Genomic DNA, 22,462 nt, shown 5'->3' with positions numbered 1-22,462 from the left:
CGCGGACCCCCTAGAAGCAAGGCGAAGAGAAGCGCCCATTTTTCGGAGCTCCGAGTTCAGGCGGAGCGCTCCGGTCGCCATCTTGAAAACATTTCGCCATAGGATTGCATTGCGGCAAATAATCGCGCATAACTACGTTGTTTTTGAAGCTATCATTCTGGAAATTCTTGTGCACAGAGAGTCGTGGATGGGGGTCATTTTGAGACCACTCTCAACTTTCTGCGTTGTCTGGGTCGCGGGCTATATTTTTGTGAAAATCGGGTCAACCGCGCGGCTCAAACTGCGTTTTCGGCTTTTCGCCCATAGGATTGCATTGAGGGAAAGAATCGGGGATAACTGGGGGGGGGGTTTAAGCTATCGTTCTGGAAATTCTTGTGCACAGAGAGTCGTGGATGGGGGTCATTTTGAGACCACTCTCAACTTTCTGCATCGTACGGGTCGCGGGCTATATTTTTGTGAAAATCGGGTCAACCGCGCGGCTCAAACTGCGTTTTCAGCTTTTCGCCCATAGGATTGCATTGAGGGAAAGAATCGGGGATAACTGGGGGGGTTTAAGCTATCGTTCTGAAAATTCTTGTGCACAGAGAGTCGTGGATGGGGGTCATTTTGAGACCACTCTCAACTTTCTGCATCGTACGGGTCGCGGGCTAGACGTTTTTAAAAAATCGGCGGGAAAAATACCTTTTTCAAAGGGCTGAGGGGCAGAGTCAGCTCCCGGTCATGATGATCCCAAAGTTGGAGGAGGGCATAGGCAAAACAGGTAACTTGGGATTCTGGGAAACTTCTCTTTCTTCATCTGAACGGGCTTTTCCCCGTGTTTTTTAACACAGTAGCCCCACCAAATGCACAAACACAACCTGAAATCATATACTAAGCCAAGAATGAAACACAGCACTGCTCCCCACCCTAACCTTGGGGAACAACTGAATCGATGTGGTGCAAGGGGATGAGCTCCCCTAGGGCATCTCATCGTGGATGTGCCCCCACTCTCTCCTGCACTGGAAGGCCATTAGAGCCTTCCAAAGAGAGTAAAACGGTGGAGCAATGCCTATCATGAGTTGAAGTGAATGGTCACTTTTCAGTGGTGGAGCAATGCCTGTTCTGAGTCGAAGTGAGCGTTTTACTTCTTCTCAGAGCTGTGGCTGTCAGTGTCTTGAACTGGCAGCTACTTCCCCCTCCCCCGGGCACGTCCCCCTATTGCTGGTAAAAGACAGATATAGCCTTTTAAAAAAAGTTCTTCTTGTTGTTTATTGAGCAACACTGCTGCTTTTAATTCCACCCCTCCTTTGTTTATTGATTGATTTATTCCATTTTATATGCATTATTGGCTTATCCTTGGCTCACTTCCTTATGCCCCCAGAAATGCCAGCTGCATGCCTGCCTGCCTTCCCTCCCTCCTCCCCTGCCCACCTCGCAGGGATGTTGTGTGTGGGGTGCCCGATTTTCAAAAATTCGCCAAAAATCAGGGGATGATGGGATTGCTTTGAAACTTGGCATGCGTGTGTATATCCCCATGAGGTGTCATGGTGCCAAACATGAGGTTTCTAACTTGAACAGAAAAAAAGTTGTATAATTTTTTAGCTTTCAATGCAAGCCTATGGGGGGGGGGGGAAACGGAGCTCCGGATCCGGATCCGGAGCTCCGGGCGGAGCGGAGCGGAAGTGGGCGGAGCGGGGGCGGGGCGGAGCGGCCCGATCCGGAAAATGGCGGATCTGCAAGTGAAGCGGAGCGGGGGGGTCTGTGCACACCCCTAATTTATATGAAAAAAACTGGGAGCCAGTTTGCCCATGTCCTGGCTACTTTCTTCTTTCTCAGCCTTTCAAAATATGTTTTCTGCTGATTTGTCTTTGTCCTTGCTCTCTGGTTCTTGGAAAAGCAAGGAAAAGACATCAATGAATTCACCCCTAAGAATCTTTTCCCTTGTGGAGGGAAGTAAAAGATATCCCAGAGTGTGGAGGTGCCTCCAGTTGGTATAACATCCCAATCCGCTCCAGCACATGGGTCATTCTGGACTTGAGGCTCTGATCTATTCGAGGCTGCAGTGCCTGCCAGTCCTTGCCAGTCCTTGCACAGAAGAGTCATGGGGGATATTTGTTGGGAAACTGCCTCCTGCAAGGACTGCCTCCTGCAAGGACAACCAAGCCGGAGAGTGTAGCGGAAGTCCCATCCCCAAACCTGGCATTAAGTTGTGACTGAGTAGGTGCCACCTGAGTGCTGGCTGGCACTGGCACAGCATTGGCAGGGAGTGTCACCTGAACTGCTGCCCTGCCTGCTAGTATAGCCACAGGTGCAGGTGTTTTGTCAAAGCTGTGCTAGTTGGCTATAGAGTCGGTGCTGGGCTGCTGCCAGCACCAGCAGAAGGCCATCCCATACCTGGCTGAAACAGATAGCCATAATTTATCTTGAAACTGTTTCTGAGTTTGCCACCACCCAGCACCCTTTCCTCCTTGTTGCCTGGGTAATTGGGCTTGCTTGCTCCCTATGTTCTGCTCTAGAGCCAGTGCTCTGTAGCCTGGCTAGTATCACAGAGATATCAGGATTTCTGCCCTCATCAAAAGATGTGTCATTCTGGACTCTAGTATGTTTAGCTGGGGGGCAAGGGGCTTCCCTTTTGTCCTCCCCCACCCACCCACACACCCTGTTTGTATTCTGTACTGTAGTGGTTTATGCAAATTAGAACAGTAGCTGCAATAAAATAAAATGTATCCTTCTCCCTTCCAAAGAAAACCTTTCAGGGCAGGAGTCATGAAGCGCTTGTGGCCCTGTAACTGGTGGCATGGGCTTGCCAGCACCTAATGCCTGTGGAGGCCTGCTGATTGGCTCATGTGCCCTTCATAGAATCATAGAATCATAGAATAGTAGAGCTGGAAGGGCCTACAAGGCCATCGAGTCCAACCCCCTGCTCAATGCAGCAATCCACCCTAAAGCATCCCTGACTGATGGTTGTCCAGCTTCCTCTTGAATGACTCTAGTGTGGGAGAGCCCACAACCTCCCTAGGTAACTGATTCCATTGTTGTACTGCTGTAACAGTCTCAAGCCAGGCCCCATTTGGCCCTGTTACCTCTTTGATCGGGCTGTGTCCTCCTCACTTAGGGAACAGGCTCCCTCTCTCCCCTCACCACAGTCATGCCTCCCTCTCTCTGTGTGGGATTGGTTGCCCAAGCATGTCTATTGCACTCTGCAGCCATGCGTCAAAGAAGAAGTGGGCAGGGGTGAAGACAGCTATACAGCTGCCAAATTTATCTTGAAGGCCGAGCATGGGAGTAAGGCATTTCTGACATGGTTTGCATGTTCACCACACCTCATGGTTATTTAAACCAAGATGAGATGCAGGACCTGAGGGCAGCAAGTTGCCTATTCAACCCATGGCTATAGCTTAGTTTATCCTGTCCTCTGAACCTGGGCAGCATGTCTTGTACAAGTGGAAACAACCTTCCAATAACCCATACCATGCTGTGGGTTATTGTAGGATTGTTCCTCCCTACAGCAAGCCATGACACCTAAGTTCAGATGACATAGCAAACTATAACAAACCTAGGGTGACCATGTGGAAAGGAGGACAGGGCTCCTGCAGTTTTAACTGTGGTGATGAAGAGGGAATTTCACCAGGTTTTCCACATATACAAATAACACCTTCTGAAATTCTCTTTTCTATGCAACTGTTAAAGATACAGGAGCCCTGGCCTCCTTTTCATATGGTTACCCTAAACAAACCCCCATTGGGAGCTGACTCCACAAAATGGCCACTAGCATGCACAACAACCCACTGTGCCTTAAATAAGCCACACTGGGCTGAGGTGATCACACAAACCAGCTCACTAGGACTCCTTGTGATTTTAGATGGAGTCATGGTAACTTATCTTCATAAATCATGCACCAGATTTTTTTCTGTGAATTAAAGGAACCCCAAATGAAACTTCAATAGCATCAAGTTCTTTAAATATTGAAAAAGTGAAAGTAGTGCTAAACTGGAGAATCAATGAACAGGTGATTTTAAAATGACAATACCACTGAAGCAATCCTCAATCAAATTTATTCATTCAATGTTTTTTTTATTTCTAATTAGCTCTTTCTTGGTGTTTAACTCAGGTCTTAGCACAATGATGTAACATTTTGGGAAAAATATGCAACTAAGCAATCCAGCACTAGAAGCTAAGATGGAGAGGATCTCCACAACTACCATGTATTTCCCCTTGGAACTCAAGTAGGTGGGAACAAAGGATACCCAAACACTACAAAAGACCAACATGCTGAAAGTGATGAACTTGGCTTCATTGAAACTGTCAGGCAACTTTCTGGCAAAGAAAGCCGCTGTGAAACATGTGATGGCCAGAAAGCCCATGTAGCCCAAGACACAGTAAAACATATTGGCAGACCCTTCATTACAGCCCAGTACAATTTCTTCAGCCACTGAGTGCATGTCAGCATCAGGGAATGGGGGAAATATTGCAAACCATACAATGCAAATACATGCTTGAATAAGGGAGCAGGAAAGTGCAATGGAGTTGGCTAGTCCTTTCCCTACCCATTTCCTGAACTTGGATCCTGGCTTTGTGGCCATGAAAGCCAGGACCACAATGATGGTTTTTGCAAGCACACAAGACACAGCCACTGTGAAGATGATACCAAAACTAATTTGTCGGAGGAGACATATTATTTTTCCAGGTGGACCAATGAAGAGCAATGAGCAAAGGAAGCAGAGCAGGAGGGAGATGAGGAGAGTGTAGGTGAGGTCCCAGTTATTGGCTTTGACAATGGGAGTGTTGTGATTTTTCAAGAATGTCCCAAGCACCAAAATTGTGAGGAAAGAAAGGGATAATGCCAAAGTAGCTAAACTTATCCCCAGATGTTCTTCATAGGATAAGAAGGTTGCAATCTTGGAAATACACGAATCCTGTTCTTTGTTTGGATATTGATCTTCTGGACATGCAAAACAGTCATCTATGTCTTGAAATGAAAATATGTATTCTTATTTTTCTTGAACATTCTGTTACTGTTCTTATAACACACATTGCTTCATACTCAATAATATGGTGCACTTGTGATGATTTATTTATATACAATATTTATATACTGCTTCCTATCTGAAGATTTTGGAGCACTAATCAAATGGAATAAAAGAATACTGACGATGGCTATTTATTTCCAGTTTTGTCTATTGCAATGTGATTGAATCATTGCATTGGATTATTATTATGATTGTTTCTTATCATTAGCAAGCCAGAAATAGATGTTGATAGAGTGGCTTCAGTATTGAACAAATCCAGTACATAACCAGCTTGATTCACACAGTTTTTGCAGTTGTCTGAATTGAAATGGTGTTCCACTGATGCAGACCAAATGGAAATGTGAACATGGATTCAGAGGGACAAAGAGACAGAGGCATTCCATTTCCTGAAATTGATACTTATTTCTCTTTATGCTCTCCCTATATGGAAAAGAATAGGATATGGGGAGAGGGAAGGATTGGTGGGGTTGTATTTTTGTGACTGGCAGTTCTACCTTCTAATTACCTTGAATGTTTTTTCAGGACTTTACAGTCTCACTGCGTTGAGGCAGGAACGTTGAACTACTAAGATATCCCACCCAGTGGATGCTTTTGTCTCCAATTTTGGTCTGGCTGTCAATCCATTCTGGGTTTCAGTCAGAAACAGCCAGAACTCCAAATCAGCTATCCAAAGTTCTGACCCTATTTGGGGCTAGTGTTCAGCACCTTGGATAGTTTTTTTTTTTATTTCTGTGTGGTTCTGACTGAAACCCAGAATGGATTCACAGCCCCACTGAAATCAGAGCCACCAGCTTATTCTAGGAACAGGAATGTAAAAAGGGTTATGTTGGGGTATGTGGTAACTCAGGTGGCCGTAGCATAGGGTACTTGCTTGGAAATGGTTGGATGTTCATGTCCTTCTGCCTCTGCCACTGAATGTTCCACGTCTATCACCTAACCCTATCCTATTGCACTTTGTGTGCCTTTGATTCAAATTGTGTAAAAAAACCCAAAAGCATTCAACTGCTTTTTATTCATCATAACTCCCTGATCCCTGCACATATCCTCCTATTTTTGTTTCCATGAGTAGGATGCAGCATGTATGCACACCAGCCTCACCACAAACTTTCTTACCCCCATTTCTAAGGCCCTAATTGTTCAATTTGGGTGCCCATTCACATAGATGCTTTAGTTCTCAAAGAACTGAAGATGAAGAGAAGCCCCCTTCATATCACCCCTATCAACACAGGAAAATCAGGATACAGGGCCAAACCTGACTGTTGTTGTTGTTGTTTACAGTATCTCCAGGTGCTCTGTGCCCATCGGGGGTGGGGTGGGGTGAGCGGAGAAATTTGTTGGGAGTTTTTTTTTTTTTTTTGCATTCGAGCACTCGTGCGCTCCTTCTCCTTTACAAAAATGGCAGGCATGTCTTCCTCATAGGACATCACGCGCCGCATGTAGACAGAGGTGGAGATCTTGCGATAACCATATTGTGAGATCCTCCCCCCTCCATCGTGCTAGACCTGGTAGGTCTAGCCATGGCCTGAAGAGCAGGATCAGCCTGGTTCTTGCCTCCCCTTCAGGAAAAGAAGAATCCTCTTTTCTGTTTGAATGTGTTTTCCCTTGGCTTTGAGACTATTTGGGGCTATATTCCCCAAAGCCAGGTTCATTAATCAAGCTCCTGGCTCTTCAGCAGCTTGGTATAGTTTTTGCAGCCTGATGGATTTTGGTCACTGGAAGCTTGGCTTCACAACACTTATTATTATTTTTAAAAATTAAGCCTATGTGCACCAGTTGCTGGGGAACATGGGTGGGAGGGTGCTGTTGCACGATGTCCTGCTTTGTTAGTCCCTGGTTGACAGCTGTTTGGCCACTGTGTGAACAGAGTGCTGGACTAGATAGCCCCTTGGTCTGATCTAGCATGGCACTTATGTTCTTGAATATTTTCTTCACTCTCTGTCTGTATTAATTTTCCCTATGTGGACTTTACTGAGTTCTACACCCTGGATTCTAGGAGAGGTCTGTTCAACCTTACTCTGGGTCCAGAAAGCATGGTCTTCAGATCTCTCCATGGGATAGGTAGCTATATCTTCCTCTTAATCCCCCTCAATGTTCCCTTCCTTTTCTCTAAAAGGTTTGAAAGCTACAAACATTTCAGTTAACAAGTTTGGACTGGTGGAAGTTTAAGTAAAACTAAGTAACATGTCAAATTGCTTATCAGTGTACTTGGCCCACCTAACATTGTTTTGGACCTATTAACATTGGTCCTACTATCATTGTTTATTTATTTATTTATTTATTTATTTATTACATTTCTATACCTCCCAATAGCCGGAGCTCTCTATTTAATATTTAGTTTATTTAATAGGCCATAGCAACAATTAAACTGTAATGTACTTTGCATATTGTACACATGTATTTTCTTTGGAACCATTGCATATTTCACATTTTACTTTTGTATCTATGTTCTTTTGCATTTATTTTTCTCTATAAACCATTCATATCTTAAGACTTCTTATGTGGCATTTTTTCAATGGTCAACAAGTTTAAAAGGTATTTATTATTTTCCTGCTTAAGTTTTAAAATGTATTTTCAATGGGCTCAATAACTTCAAGTGTTACAAAGTTGGGGGAAATCCTCAATCTTTTTGAGGCATTGAATAAGGGATCCTCAGAGGTAGTTTAGACTGTCCCCAACCACATAACAGTACTCCACCTTCTAAAGTGTTCGGGACCCCAGACTAGGAAAGCCAAACAAACTGGCAGACCATAATAACAGTTTTCATGTGCACATTTGCTTTATGAGACAGATGCTCCTGCAGGCTCCCAAACGGAGAGCCTAACAGGCCACAGAGTTACTTGGCTGGGTCTGCTGGAAACTCACCCTCATCCTTCCTTGCAGGTCCACATTCTACAGCAACCAGTCTCAGCTGAACTTGATAGAATGCCACCCTCCAGCCTCAGGATTAATTTACTGATTTACCATGGTGGAGCCTTGCAGGGAACTATTGGGATAGATGGAGCAGGCATACACAGGATACTCCGGCCTTAGCTAGACCTAAGGATCATCCCGGGGTCATCCCTGTTCATGTAAATGACACACAGGATATCCTGGGAGCAGGCAGGGATGACCCCGGGACAATCCCGGGATAAACCTTAGGTCTAGCTAAAGCCATAGAGTGCTGAGAGTGACAAATGTAAAGGCAGGCATGTTGCTTTTCAAAAACCAAGGAAATTCAATCATCAAAAAAACTAGCCAGTGTAAAATACCAAAAGACAAGCTATCTCAGGATGGTCCAAACTCCACAAAGCCAGGAAATCAGAAGCTAAAGCTAATGCCTTATCTGATTTGTGGAGCCTGGGCTTCTGGTCTATTAAACTGGTAGGTTTTTTTGATGATGGAATAAATATATAGTAGAATGTCATTCATTACCCTTGAAAAAGAAAAGTGCTGCACGTTACAATTCTTACCATACTGGCTTGAAATTTTCCCTTTTGGACATGAGAGGCAATCATAACAGCAAATCTGCTTGTCTTCCTGCTTTTGCGTGAAATAACCAGGATGGCATCTTTCAGTACACAGAGAAAGAGGTAATGCCTAGTCCATAAATGGGGAAAAGTATTACCATTCAGAACATAGATGGATGAACAGTTGAAGAAATAGTTGGCAAGCTTTTTCAAGGATATAAAGGGGTTTTGAAGTCCAACATAACATAAGAAGAGCCATGCTGGATTAGAACATGGATCCATCAAGTCCAGCTCTGAGTGTCCCATTCTCTTCAACCACTAGGTTATACTTGCAATTTCAGTTTTAATTGTCTCTTTTACACAGTGTGCAGGCTAAAATTAATCTCCAGCTTTTTTAATATAAGGACTGTCATAAATTTCACTGTGCTTTTGATCCATGCAGACATAGGAACCTGTGCATTTTCCCCATGGCAAAAGGCAGTTCTGTATTACAGCTGGCCTAGCCTCTATGTTTCCAGAAATGGAGATCAGCCATTTCTCTCAGAATGCATTGCTAGTTATAACATAATACCAGCAACACCTTCTAATGACTAATTAATTTAGTCTGCCAATCTCCATATTGAGACTGGGCCTAAAACATCAAACTCATAGCCACAACAGCTGGCTTTTATATTTCACCCATCCTTGCTTCTGAAGAGCTGAAAAGCTTGTAAAAAATTAGGTTGTTCCTCATCAAGTTATTGCCTAACTGTGGATTTCAGATTTTGTTACAACATGTTAATCTTTCTTGTTTTGTTTTGTCTAGCCACAAATAAATGTGTATAAAAACAACAATAACAAATGCAACCTTTTTATATTTCTGTATTTCTGATTACATCATATTCCAAGTGTGTAAGTTGAAGTTTCATCAATATGCAGATGATTCTGAATTAAAATGAGTTCAGATATTTCTGAGTCTGACCTGCACATTCCACAGCAGACTGGAAGGTATTGTGGGGCAGACGCAAGAAATAAGAGATGACACAAATATTGGATTTAAACTGGGCCACTTTTATTCAAGATCTGCAAAGGGTTCCTATCGGGCACCCAGCCAGGCCTGCATTCAGTAAAGGGCGAGCTTTCCTGGCCCAGCGGGTGGCGCTCAGTTTCGCCGCCCTGCTGTCCATCCCCTTCATGGGGTGGGGAGACCTTCCCTTGTCACCCCCAACCCATGCCCCCAGGCTCAAGATGGGTGAGAGAGGTTGGCCTCAAAGGTGGTCCTTATCCCCCAGCCTGGCCACAAGGCTCAACACTGGGAGCCCTCGGGAATCACCTATCACTGTAACAGTGCCTTGGACGCTCGCCATTAAATTCCCTCTGGATGCCCTTCCCTACCTGCCATGAATTAGGTGACCAAATTAGCTCGCAGCCAAATTGACCTAGTTATGCTCCCAAGCTGTCTTACAGTGTGGAGTAGGCGAAACAACTCACGTCCAATTCAGAACATGAGCAAAAAATTCCTACTCGGACCCCTATTGGCAGCCAACAAATTCACACTGTCTACAGGAAGGGAGGGAGGGAGGGAGCCGCAGAAGCAAGAGGGCTTGGAGGGGTGAGTGTCCGGCTTATAACAGTCCGAAACCCTTCCCAGCCATAGTGGTGCGAAATCCTGCCAATGCAGGATGGTCACGTCTCTTCCCTGCTCCGCCCACAAATCCCTCCCCATGCCCAGGCTTTGCCGGGCATGGCAGAATGGGCCTTTCATATAATGGCTATCCCTGTTTTTGTGAAATCCGCAATTATTATCCTGTTTTCCTAATTGTTTGCTTGCATTCCTTCCAAATTTATATGCAAATGCAAAGAACACAAAATTCAGTATGTTAAATTCAGCACAATCAATGGAAATTCACATTGGCTATCATACATCAAATTTGATAAAAGTTGGAACAAATTTGTTGCAATCAGAACCTACCTGGTTAAAAAATCTGTGCCATGTGATGGCATTATCATGAATGGTGAGCATCTTATGTTCAAGAGCCCGGGGATCCAACATTCCAACTTTCACTCGATGGAAGGATTGGTTTAGGAAAGTGATCCAGTTTATAATATCAACCCTAGCTATCAATTCCCCATTTGGGTCAAAAGAAACCAAATCTCCAGCACTGTTATTAAATAAGACTCTTCTCAGAAAGTAGTGGAGCTAGATATATATCAAAAGAAACACAAGGGTTTTCAAGAAGATACCATGGATAATATAGGGGACTAGCTTATTTTTTATTTTTTTATTTTTTTATAATTAATTTTTATTTTTTCTAAACATCCAAACAATACAAACAATACAATATAAAACATTACCCCATAATACATAATAATATAAAGTAAACAATTTAATAAACATATATTCTAACTTCATTCCATTTAACATAATCATAATTAACAATAGTGTACTCCCCCAACCACGGGATCTTATTCATATTTCCAAAATCTCATTACTTCCTCTGGAGGTGTTTTCCTTCTCCCCTTTAATAGCACAAATTCTAAAAACTGTTTCCATATTCCTTCAAAATCATTCGTTTTTATCATTCCTCTTCTAACTTTCATGTTACATGTTAATTTATCATTAACAGCAATATCCCATATTTCTTTATACCAATGTTCTGTACGATAATCCCCTTGAACCTTCCAGTTCCTGGATATCATTAGTCTTGTGGCTGTTCACAAATTCGTTATCAATTCTTTTGTCTCTTTATTACAATTCAATTCTCCATAAACTGATAATAATGCCACAGTAGGTGTCTCTTCTATCTCCATTCCTATAATTTCTTTTATCTCTTTAAACACCGTTTTCCATAATTTTTGTACAAATTCACATTCCCACCACATATGTAAATACGATCCTTTCTCTTGACAACTTCTCCAACATATTGCTGAATTCATCTTATTTATTTTATTTTATTTCACAGGGGTTAGGTACCACCTCCAGACAAGCTTGTAATAATTTCCTTTTATCCTCACGAACATATTTCTCAACACTCGTTGTTTCCATATCCCTTTCCAACTCTATTGCCCTATTTGTTCCTTCAAATCAGTTTCCCATACCATCTTGCCTACACTTTCCGTCTCTCCCTTTTCCACTAATATTCTATATATTTTGCTCGTTAAACCTTTTATTGATTTGTTTTCTCTTTTCTCATTTTCTTTTTTAAAAATCAGCTCCTCGAACTTCATAATTCCTCTACACTCTCCATTATCATTTAACCATTTCTTCATCCACTGTTCTAATTGAATATAATTTAACCACGATATATTTCCCTCTTTTAATCTCTCCTTTATTTCTTCCCTAGTTTTCATCCTTTCTAACCAATCTTTTAACTTCATTACCTTTCCTTCTTTTAAACTTTTTCCCAACTTTTTAAAAAAAATTCTGGAAAGTTCCTCATCATTATCACTGTTGATATTGGGGAAATACTTGGAAGTAAGTCCTTTTTATATAATCACCATATTTCCCAGTGATTTTTTAAAAGGGGGTTCTCTATTTCTTATAGGGGACTAGCCTAGACACATGGCAAAAGCTCCCAAAGGTGTCATGTGATGGTGTTTCATAGCCCTGCTACCTGTCAGGTGAAAATATACACTAAACACATCATTGCAACTTCTCCTGGCTCTCTCCCCTAGACCTATTTGAGTGGGATTATTTCCAAAAGCCATTCAAAGCAAGCACTACAACTTGCCACTTAGTGGTTGTTGTTTTTAGATAGATGGGGTGGATATAAACTGGGAAAAATGAATAAATGAATAAATCAATTCTGAAGGAGCAGAGGGGTGGCTGAGTGGCTGAGATGCACTTGATGTTGGCACTCTGCACCACCCTATGGGGTGGACACTTGCATCTCCATGGAGGATGTGAAGGAGCACATCAAAGAAAGGGCAAGTCACTTGGTTGTTCCCTGAATCTTGTTCTCACCCTAAATTTCCAGCATGTTGAGGGTCTCCTGGTGTTGCCAGGAGAACCCTGTGGCCATTGTGGGCATTACTAGCAATGAGAACTACTATGGTCTCAGCCATAAGAAAACTCGGGGCGTGGGGGAGGGAAGGAGGATAGAGTTAGGGTGTACCAGTGCAAGTCTGGTAGACTGCCTCAGTGCACCTCCACAAGCAGAATAGGGAAAGAGTAAGAAGTTCAAACAGCATGCCAGAGAACTGCCTCCTCCTTCCCCTTTTTCATTAGCAATGATGTTACAGGACCTCCCACCCCAACAAAGCGGGATGTTGTGGAACATAGTGCAAGGTTGGGAATACAAGGAGATGGAATGGCAGTTTTATCCCGGGGGAAGGGGGGACCACGGGAAAGTAAGGGGAAGAGATGAGATGTTTGCAGCATAGGCACAACATCATGTAAAGATCGCAGGGCTGAATGATAAACAAAGAAGGGCAAAAGCATGGAAAACCACCCGTCTGAAGAGACTGTGTATCAGGGGTCCTTAGAAGGAATTTTGTGCTTTCCCTCTGTGTTAGTTGTATAAACACAATGAGCTGCATAAGCATGTACAGAGGAAAAGGGGGGCAAGCTCAAAAATGATACTTAGCTGTGGCTAAACCATAAGGGAATTGGTACCTTGCAGACAGAGCCTTAAGGAAATTATCTTATCTAGAAATGTGTAAAAGACAACATTTGCTTAACAAACATTTTATCTGTGGACCCCCTGCCTAAAAAATAGGACCCTAGCCTAAGTACATTTGTATCTTAATAGTAACATTTTGGTGGAAACTCTTATTTAGAAGCAAGTAAAAACATGTAGAATGCAATTAAGTAAAAACATTTTTGCACTTATGAGCACTAAGAGTTGAGCAATGGCCACCAAAAAGAGCTGAGACAAAAATGTTATTCTATCTTTATAGAAACCAGTCACATGTGCATATGGAACAGTATGGAAACGAATGCAGTGAATAGGTCAACAGCTAGGCTGCTGACTGGGGCATGGTAGCAAGAGCATATTACACCTGCTCTGAAAGACCTGCACCAGTTGCTAGTTGCTTTCTGGGTGCAATTCAAGGAGTTGATTTTAATCTTTAAAGTTCTAAATGCCTTAGGAGCTGGCTATCTCAAGTACCACTGGTCTTGCTGTGAACTTCTCTAGGTATAGAGATCTGCAGGAGAGGCCCTTTTCAGAGCTCAAATTGTCAGGCATGCATGAAAGGGTTTTTGTCCATTTTGCTCTAAAAGTATGCAGCACATTCACACAACTTTAATTGCCCACACTCTTCTAGGGATTATCCCCACTGGTCGATGTAGCCTCTAATGGTTTTTGTAATGAAACCATGCAGGGATGTCATAGGAAAGTTTGCATGACTAAGGCCATTGCTAGATGAGGGTTTAGCCCTGGCTGATACCCAGGCTCACCCCTGTGTGTCCAGATGACACACAGGGGATCCCAGGGTCAGCCCGGGCTAAACCCTCCCTTGACCCGGGATAACCGGATCCGCTTGTGGGTAAGCGGGGGGGCTGGGCGGGCGAGAGAGAGAGAGAGAGCGGGGGCGGGGGCAGATGGGTGGGGGGCATCAGACATTGGGAGGGAAATCGGGGGTGGGGGAGCAGGGAACCCTTTTTTTTTTAAAAAAAAAGACATACCTTATCATTGGTGCTCTCCTGCGCACATGGCCCCTTTAAGTTTTTTTTAAAATGGCCGACACGACAGGGCTTTCCCTTACCCCGTCACATGTCACATGTAGACTGGGGCAACAGCCCGCACTAGCTGCAGTGCGGGCTCACTCCTACTCCCCACCGGATTAACAGGTAGGTCTAGAAAGGCCCTCAATCAAAGGGCAAGATGGCACTCATTCCCTCATTTCACATACAGAAGCTGAATAGACTGTCAGTAGAATTTTATTTCAATACTGGTAATGAGATAGCATTCTCCATGACACCTCTTCTTCTGTGTGTGTTGTCTATATGTGTGTTGTCCTATATTTGCATCCTGAGGATATTACCTGCCATGGCTGTTGATCCTGAAGATTCAGTCTACCTTCATTCACCATTGTTCTCTGGTTGAGTTGGCCTTGCTGAATGGCATGTAAAGCATGAGCTACTGCATAGACTGCATTATATATATTGTAGCTGTGGCCAGTCATGCTCATTTCAAAAAAAGCCCCAGGAAGACGCTCCAGCTTCTCCTCCCCAGTGCAGGTGCCATCAGCTTTCTCGCTATCAAATGGATTAGGAAATGCACAGTTAAATGCCTGCTCCCAGAAGTCCCTTATGAAACCATCTTCTTTTGTTAAAAAATGGTTTCTAGTTTGGAGAAAATATCTGAATCCTGGTACTTCATTTGCGTGAACTGCAAAGGAAAGAGCACCATGGATGACTTGTATATCCCAACTCTTTTGATAGAAGAATGATGCTGGTTCCATCTGGGTTATAATGATCCATACTTTACCTTCAGGCTCCATAGACACCATCTCCATTTTGGGCAGATGTAGCAACAACCTCAAATGCAAAATATTGCTGTCATAGACTATCACCACATTGGCATTGCTCTTCATGGAAACATAATATGTTCCTATCAGCCAATGTAAGTCATCAAAAAGGTTACTGAAATAAAATGGTTTGATTCTTTCTAAGAAGGCAACACAGATGCCATGAAAATGAAATGTTGAAAAGATCAACCTCACAAATCTTCCTCCATCATTTTCCTTGATAAGGATACCAACCCATGTCCATTTGAAGTGCAAAAGTAGCTGAACGATCCCCCTGTATTGGTAGGCTTCATGTGGGACCATCTGATAGAAGGGAAGTTTTTCATTTTGATTATTCATTTCTGGAGGAGAACCATATGCTAACTTTTAAAAATGAAATTGGATGAGAGATTGGGGTGGAGAAAGAAAGAAAGAAAGTGTTGTAAAATGAAACATATGAGTGCTAATATTTCTTGACACATATATTTTTATACACACACACACACACACACACACACACACACACACACACACCACACACACACACACACACACAGAGAGAACATTTTATAATATGTATATAGCCAAGATTCAATTTATGAAAATACTTTGAAGAGTTCAACATCAAAACATATATTTAAGAATTTAATTTTTAAGCCTTTGTAATACTAAATTAATGGTTATAATAAATTTGCATCTTGAGGAGTCCTAAATGAGAAATTCTCCCATTTCAGAGATTTTGGGCTCATCTACACCAAGCAGGATATTCCGCTATGAAAGCAGTATAAAAGGCAGGAGCCACACTATTGCTTTATAGTAATATATATATATATATATATATATATATATATATATATATATATTGCAATAATCACAACACATCAACTCATTACCCTACAATAATAAACAATAAAGAACAAAGAAAAAAACTGCTTAATACAATAATCTAATAATAATAGTAATAACCATAATATTATTATTAATAATAATAACCATAATAAAAATGATAATAATAAGTGCAACCCACTCCCTGGGACCATTATTCTCCACTCCAAAATTGTAACACATCTAGTGACGGTTTACACCCTTTCTCTTTTCCTAATACAAATTTAACAAATGGTTTCCAAATCTCCTCAAAATCATTTCGCTTTAATATTCCTTTCTTAACTTTCATACACCCCGTTAGCCTATCATTAATAGCAATATCCCAGACTTCTTTATACTATTCTTCTATTTTATATTCCCTTTGTTCTTCCAAATTCCTAGCAATTATCAGTATAGCTGCTGTTAGTAAATTAGTTATTAATTCTTTACTATTTTGTGTACATTGGACCCCTTCATATATTGATAACAATGCTGTCTTTTGGCCTATTTCTACCTTCCATCCCGTTATTTCATTTATTTCTCTAAATACCATTTGCCAAAACTTCTGAATATTTTTACAATCCCACCACATATTTCCTGACACCCTCTCCAACAACTTACTGGATATTTCTTATCTATCTGGTATATTCTTACTGGAGTTAAATACCACCTCCATACTAATTTGTAGTAATTTTCTTTTTTTTTTCTTGTCGACATACTCTTTAATATACATTGACTCCATATCTTCCCCCACTCTTGACCACTTAACTGTCCTACCATATTTTGGTCCCATATCATTTTAATATGTTCTTGTTGTTTTTCCATGCTCCTTAGTATCTTATACACCACACTCATTATACCCCTACCAACAAGCTTTCCATTTTTGTTTTCTCTTTGTAAAATCAAACTTTCCATTTCTGTACACTCTCTACACTCTATATTTTCCTCTTTCCACTTTTTTGTCCATTGTTCTAATTGTGGTGCCTCCATCCAAGCATTTCTCTTCTCTCTTACTAACTCTTTTATTTTGTCTCTATCCATTTCCTTCATCCAATCTTTTAATTTATTTATTCCCTTTTCCCTTAAAGCTTTTTCTAATTCTTCCTTCAAATTCTATGGGAAATTCCCCATCATCACCACTGGTGTTAGGGGTGATATCTTTGGCGGTATTGAAGTGCACTGACAACTGTTGGGGCCCATGACACATAACACATATCACTTTCATACCATGTTCATAGTGAGATATCCTGCTTAGTGTAGATGAGCCCCTTGTTCTATTTCAGTTAAGACAACATCTCCCTGAATTTGAAGCTATCTCAAAATGCAGTTCTCTCAATGCCTATCAGCTAAACCACTCCATACTCCTATGCTGTCTAGAGATAGGAAGGAAGTTTTCTACTTCTATTTAATGGGAAATATACAATTTATTAAAACCCCATGCCACACTAGCACATCCTACCTGTGGAACTTTGTACATCAATAACGTATTTGCCACATCAAGGGAGGTTTCAGAGTAAAGCCCCCCGATGATAGACCTCATGTTGTTATGAATGCCACAGGTGTAGTTGGGGATAAATCTTTTCTGAGTACTGAGAACTTCCATTGTGGCATGATAGTTCCATCTTCCACCATAGCTGTCATAGATGTTGAAACCCATCGTAACATTGGGTAAGATCTGGTGGTTTTCATTGATCTCCTTCAGAGCAAATATCAAGGCCAAGATATGCTGGTAGTTTTTTGTCAGGACACTGCAATGAGAATGCAAAATCAATGCAACTCAGGGCTCATCTACACCAAGCAGGATATTCTGCTATGAAAGCAGTATATGAAAGGCAGGAGCCACACAGCTGCTTTATAGCAGTACTGAAGTGCACTGACAACTGCTGGGGCCCATTGACACAGACCATCTACCGCTTTCATACCACTTTCATAGTGTTATATCCTGCTTGGTGTAGATGTGTCCTAAGTTGTTTTCTGTCACCTAATGCATCGTATCATTGAAATATATTTGGGGTTGCCATATTGACAGAGCTGAACTCGATTAATTGATTAATGTTGGATTTAATAGTTTTGGACAGACATAGAATTTATTTTGAGTAGAAGAATTGCTTGTTTTTCTTGGTTGTGTTGCAGCAAAGACCCTTAGCTATGGACTGTGTATATAGGGAGGGGCTTATTTAGTGTTAATTAAGAAGGCTGAAGATTAATGACATATAGATGTCATTACTTAAGATATTTCAGTTTACCTATTACAAAGATGGCTTGCCATCCTATTCTGTTACAGCAAAATAAAATAAAATAATAATAAAAGCATGCAAACCTGCTGTTGCATCATAAAGACTGGAGCACATAGTATGGCTGTAGCTTTTATCTATGACATAATGGTTCAGCTTTTAATGCTAAGAGGGGATTTTCTTTAAAAACAAACAAAAACGATATATTAAAGGTACACCTTTTATATTTTAAAAACATGGAAAATATTAATGTTGTTTGGTTAAAATCTGCTTGCTGCAGTGTTAAATCATGATGTGAAGTTTGGTTGAACTCAATCAAATGGTACTGAAGCAGTAAATCTTCACAAATTTGATTTGCCTCCATTCTGGTTAAAGATGGTAGCTGAAATTGTCACTATGTCTAAAACCATATTAAAGATACCCATTCCTTCAAATCACAATTCAAAGCTTTTTTCTGACTAAATTGTAAGATGTGCATATTTCTTTCTTATTAAAAATAACAGCTGCAATGCAGTTTTAATAATATGCTTTTTAATCACATGGGCTTCCTAGACCAGGATCCAATTGACCACAGCGTAGCAGTTCCGGAACAATGCCCCCCCCCAAAAAAAAAACAGTAGAAAGACTAGTTTCTTGAAGGGGTAGGTTGCGCCTGGAAGCAGCAGAGCCCAATTGAATACTGCCCATAATAGCAACTTTGTGGCAGGGAAACTATTTAAGCAGAAAATTGAACAGGATATGAAAATGTCAAATAGAGATTTTCATAAGAAGACCATACTGAATACATCATAGAAGCATTCCTGAAAGAAAATTGCAGGTATTTCACTGATTTATTGTGGGAAAGAGTTCTTGTTTTTTAATTGAACATTGTCATTCCTAAGTCTATTTTTTTTATTGTTCACTGTTTCAAGATAGCCAAACTTGGCAATTAATATTCTGATCCCCACACATGTATAGGACTTCTGTCTGGACAGAATCTTCTGCACTTACATTTATTACACAGTTGTTTTAAATCCTTCCTCAATACTAGGGATTATAGATAAGCAGTTCCCTTCAGAAACGGAAGGGAAGGAAATGGGATTTCATAAGCATGATCTTATTTACACTCCAGATGGAAATCACCACTTCTGGACTGACATACAGCATGGAAAGAAAGACAGAAAATTCTTACAGTGATTCTCCAATAAGTGAATGATGAGGGTCTTCACTGAAGCTTTCTACTTCTCCAGGCATGACGGCAAGAGAAGTTATGCCTCCAATTACCAGGTCACCTGGTTGAAAGTAACTGTGAAGAATAGGGAGAGGATCACCAATAGTGCATTTTGCTATTTGAGGTTTGCATGTCATGGGAGGCAGCACCAGCAGTACAAGCACTAATACCGTCATTCTGAATGTAAATCCACTGCTAAACCTGTTTGCCTCCTTCCAGAAATGAGCAGTTCTGCTCACTTTAGCACTTCCTCTAGGGGCTCATCTACACCAAGCAGGATATTCCACTATGAAAGTGGTATGAAAGCAGTATAGAAAAGGCAGGAGCCACACTATTGCTCTATAGCAGTATTGAAGTGCACTGCAGGACCTACGCTATTGCTTTATAGTGGTACTGAAGTGCACTGTCAGCTGTTGGGGCTGATGACACATCTACACCAAGGATTATAACACTTTGAAAGTGGCATGAAAGTGGTATATGTTACATGTCATGGGCCCCAACAGTTGTCAGTGCACTTCAATACCGCTATAAAACAGTTTATGTATAAAACAGCTTTTATATACTACTTTCATAGTGGAATATCCTGCTCAATGTAGATGAGCCCTTGCCAGTGTTAAATCTCCCTTGCCTAAGTAGTGAACCCCACTTGCTCAACAAAATTGGTGGGGCACACTGCTTGTGGAAGGGAATTACTGGAGCAGAAGTGAATCAGCGGGAGTATAAATGCCCTGTTGTATTCTGCCCAAAGCACCAGAGATCGCTCCAATAGAGGCTTCCCTCTCCATTGTCTTTGTCTTTAGGTTTGAACAATATGTGGCATATTTGTACTATCCCTTACATTTCAGTCCTTAGCTTTGCTTGTGGGAACTAGATCTCCAGGTGGACTTCAAGGGGTGGGGGGGTGGAAAACAGAATTAATCACAGTCATTTTGATTATTATATGAGGAAAGAAAATATCAAAGTTTAAATTCTGATTTCTCTGTGGCATTGTTAAAATACATTTCCCACCTCTGCTAATCTTTTCTAATAGTCTAGCAATTGAATGACAAGAGACATGCCAATGTGCATCCCAGGATGAGAAAAAGAAAGTTTAAGTACATGAAAGGAAAGGAGAACAGAGAAATGTTGTTCTATATGTGAATATGATTAGGGACATAGGAAGCTGCCTTATACTGAAACATGTAGTATCTACAAACTATCCCAGTATTGTCAATGCAGACTGGCAGAAACTCTCCAGAGCTTCAGGCAGGTGTTACTGTTTTTAAGTCCTACCTGGAGGTACTGGAGACTGAACTTGGGACCTTCTGCATGCAAAGTGTGTTCTCTATCACACTGAGCTATGGCCCCTCCCATATGTAGATTTGTAGAGATATGTGCCATAGGTTTATTCATTTACTCATTCATTCAAGGACCCAGCTTTGCACGAGTAGGAATTGCCTTTAGGCTGATACAGAGAAGCCTTCAAGCAAACCTACATGGCTGTCAGAGTTGGAAACACTGAAGTGAAGAAATGCCTGAGCGAAGACATGCCTGCTATAACCCCTAGGCATGATTCCTGATATGGCCCACCCCTATACCCCCCTGAGGTAGGGGTCTGTCCACTCCATTCCACTTGGATGGAGCTGCTCCACACCAGAAGGGAGGGACAGGCTGATAACTTGGGCCATAGCTAGACCTAAGGTTTATCCCTGGATCATCCAGGGATCAAACCTGTTCACCTAGGTGACACACAGGGGATCCAATCCTCAGGCAGGGGCGAACCCTGGATGATCCCAGGATAAACTTTAGGTCTAGCTGTGGCCTTGGTCTCCTGATCTTCCCTTGTTTCAAACTGTGCTTCTTCTCTACTCCCACCTCAATATTTGTGGTGGTTTTTTAATGTCTTAAAAACATGGAAAACATGAATGTTGTGTGTTAAAATCTGCTTATGGCCATGCTGAATCATGAGGTCAGGGCCAGATCTACACCAAGCGGGATATGACATTTTGAAAATGTTTTGAAAACTGTATGGGGGTGGGGGTGGGGCAACAGTTATGTTTACTGTTATTAACCTTTTTAAAGCAGCAGTGTAGATCCTGCCAAAGTTTAGTTGAATAGTTTTGATCCAGTAAATCTTCCCCAAAAAATATTTATGATTGGCTACTATTTTTCATTCAAGATGGTAGCTGAATTTTTTTCTATGCCTAAAACCATCCCAGATAGATGAATGAATGAATATATTTTATTACGGTCATTGACCAATACCAACAGTACATTTAACAAACACTCTATACAAAATATGTTAACACATTAAAACTACCAACATCTAGAGAGTCAGAGTTCAAAACAATTATATCAACAAATCCATCTAAAATCACAGAGTACACTCAGGGGCTAAAAAGGTAGGGGTGTGCACGGACCCCCCACTCCGCTTCACTTGCAGATCCGCGATTTTTGGAGCGGCCCGCTCCGCCCCGCCCCCGCTCCACCCACTTCTGCTCCGCTCCGCTCGGAGCTCCGGATCCGGATCGGAGCTCCGTTTCCCCCCCCATAGGGTTGCATTGAAAGCTAAAAAAGTAAACAACTTTTTTTCTGTTCAAGTTAGAAACCTCACATTTGGCACCATGACACCTCATGGGGGTATACACATGCACGCCAAGTTTCAAGGCAATCTCATCATCCCCTGATTTTTGGGGAATTTTTGAAAATCAGGCACCCCATTCAGACCCCTTTCCATAGCTCCTTCAATTTGCACATTAGAAACCTCAAACTTGCCACCAGGACAGCTTATCCATGTGTCCACACGCACGCCAAGTTTCAAGTAAATCCCATCATCCCCTGATTTTTAGGGAATTTATGAAAATCCAACACCCCTTTCCATAGCTCCGTCAATTTTGCATGTTAAAAAAAACCCTCAAACTCACCACCATGAAAGCTTATCCAGGGATACATACGCACGCCCAGACTCAAGGCAGTTTAACCGCCCAGAGAGCTTCGGCTGTGGGGCGGTATATAAATGTAATAAAATAAATAAATAAATAAATAAATAAATACTTAACTAGTGTTATTTGTACAGTATTCAGACACCTAGCTTATGGAACCTTGCTAGAGGTGCAATGGTACAATCACTATGAGAGTATAGGCACATTTGCCATCTGACCCTCCTTCTCCCTATGGAGAAAGAACATGGGTTGCTAATTGACAAATGAAGGGAGTTGTATCTCATCCGGGACCAATTTGATAGTAGCCAAGCAGCCCCTTCAGACATTACGCTATTGGAACCTGGCT

At 41.7% G+C, this 22,462-nt stretch overlaps 1 protein-coding gene across 1 annotated transcript; it reads right to left on the bottom strand.

Annotated features, from left to right (window-relative positions):
* Window positions 1-4,037: 4,037 nt before the first annotated feature.
* Window positions 4,038-19,218, bottom strand: LOC134405529 (vomeronasal type-2 receptor 26-like). The gene is made up of 5 exons (XM_063136774.1): window positions 19,157-19,218; window positions 17,211-17,499; window positions 14,423-15,211; window positions 8,459-8,585; window positions 4,038-4,948 (listed from the first exon to the last, which is right to left on the bottom strand). Exons 1-5 carry the CDS (start codon window positions 19,216-19,218, stop codon window positions 4,038-4,040), a joined length of 2,178 nt encoding a protein of 725 aa, XP_062992844.1.
* Window positions 19,219-22,462: the final 3,244 nt, after the last annotated feature.

The sequence above is a fragment of the Elgaria multicarinata genome, chromosome 11 (assembly GCF_023053635.1).
Source record: "Elgaria multicarinata webbii isolate HBS135686 ecotype San Diego chromosome 11, rElgMul1.1.pri, whole genome shotgun sequence".
Lineage (NCBI taxonomy): Eukaryota > Metazoa > Chordata > Lepidosauria > Squamata > Anguidae > Elgaria > Elgaria multicarinata.
Note: the sequence above shows the minus strand (reverse complement) of the source record. Positions and strands in the feature narration are given on the sequence as shown.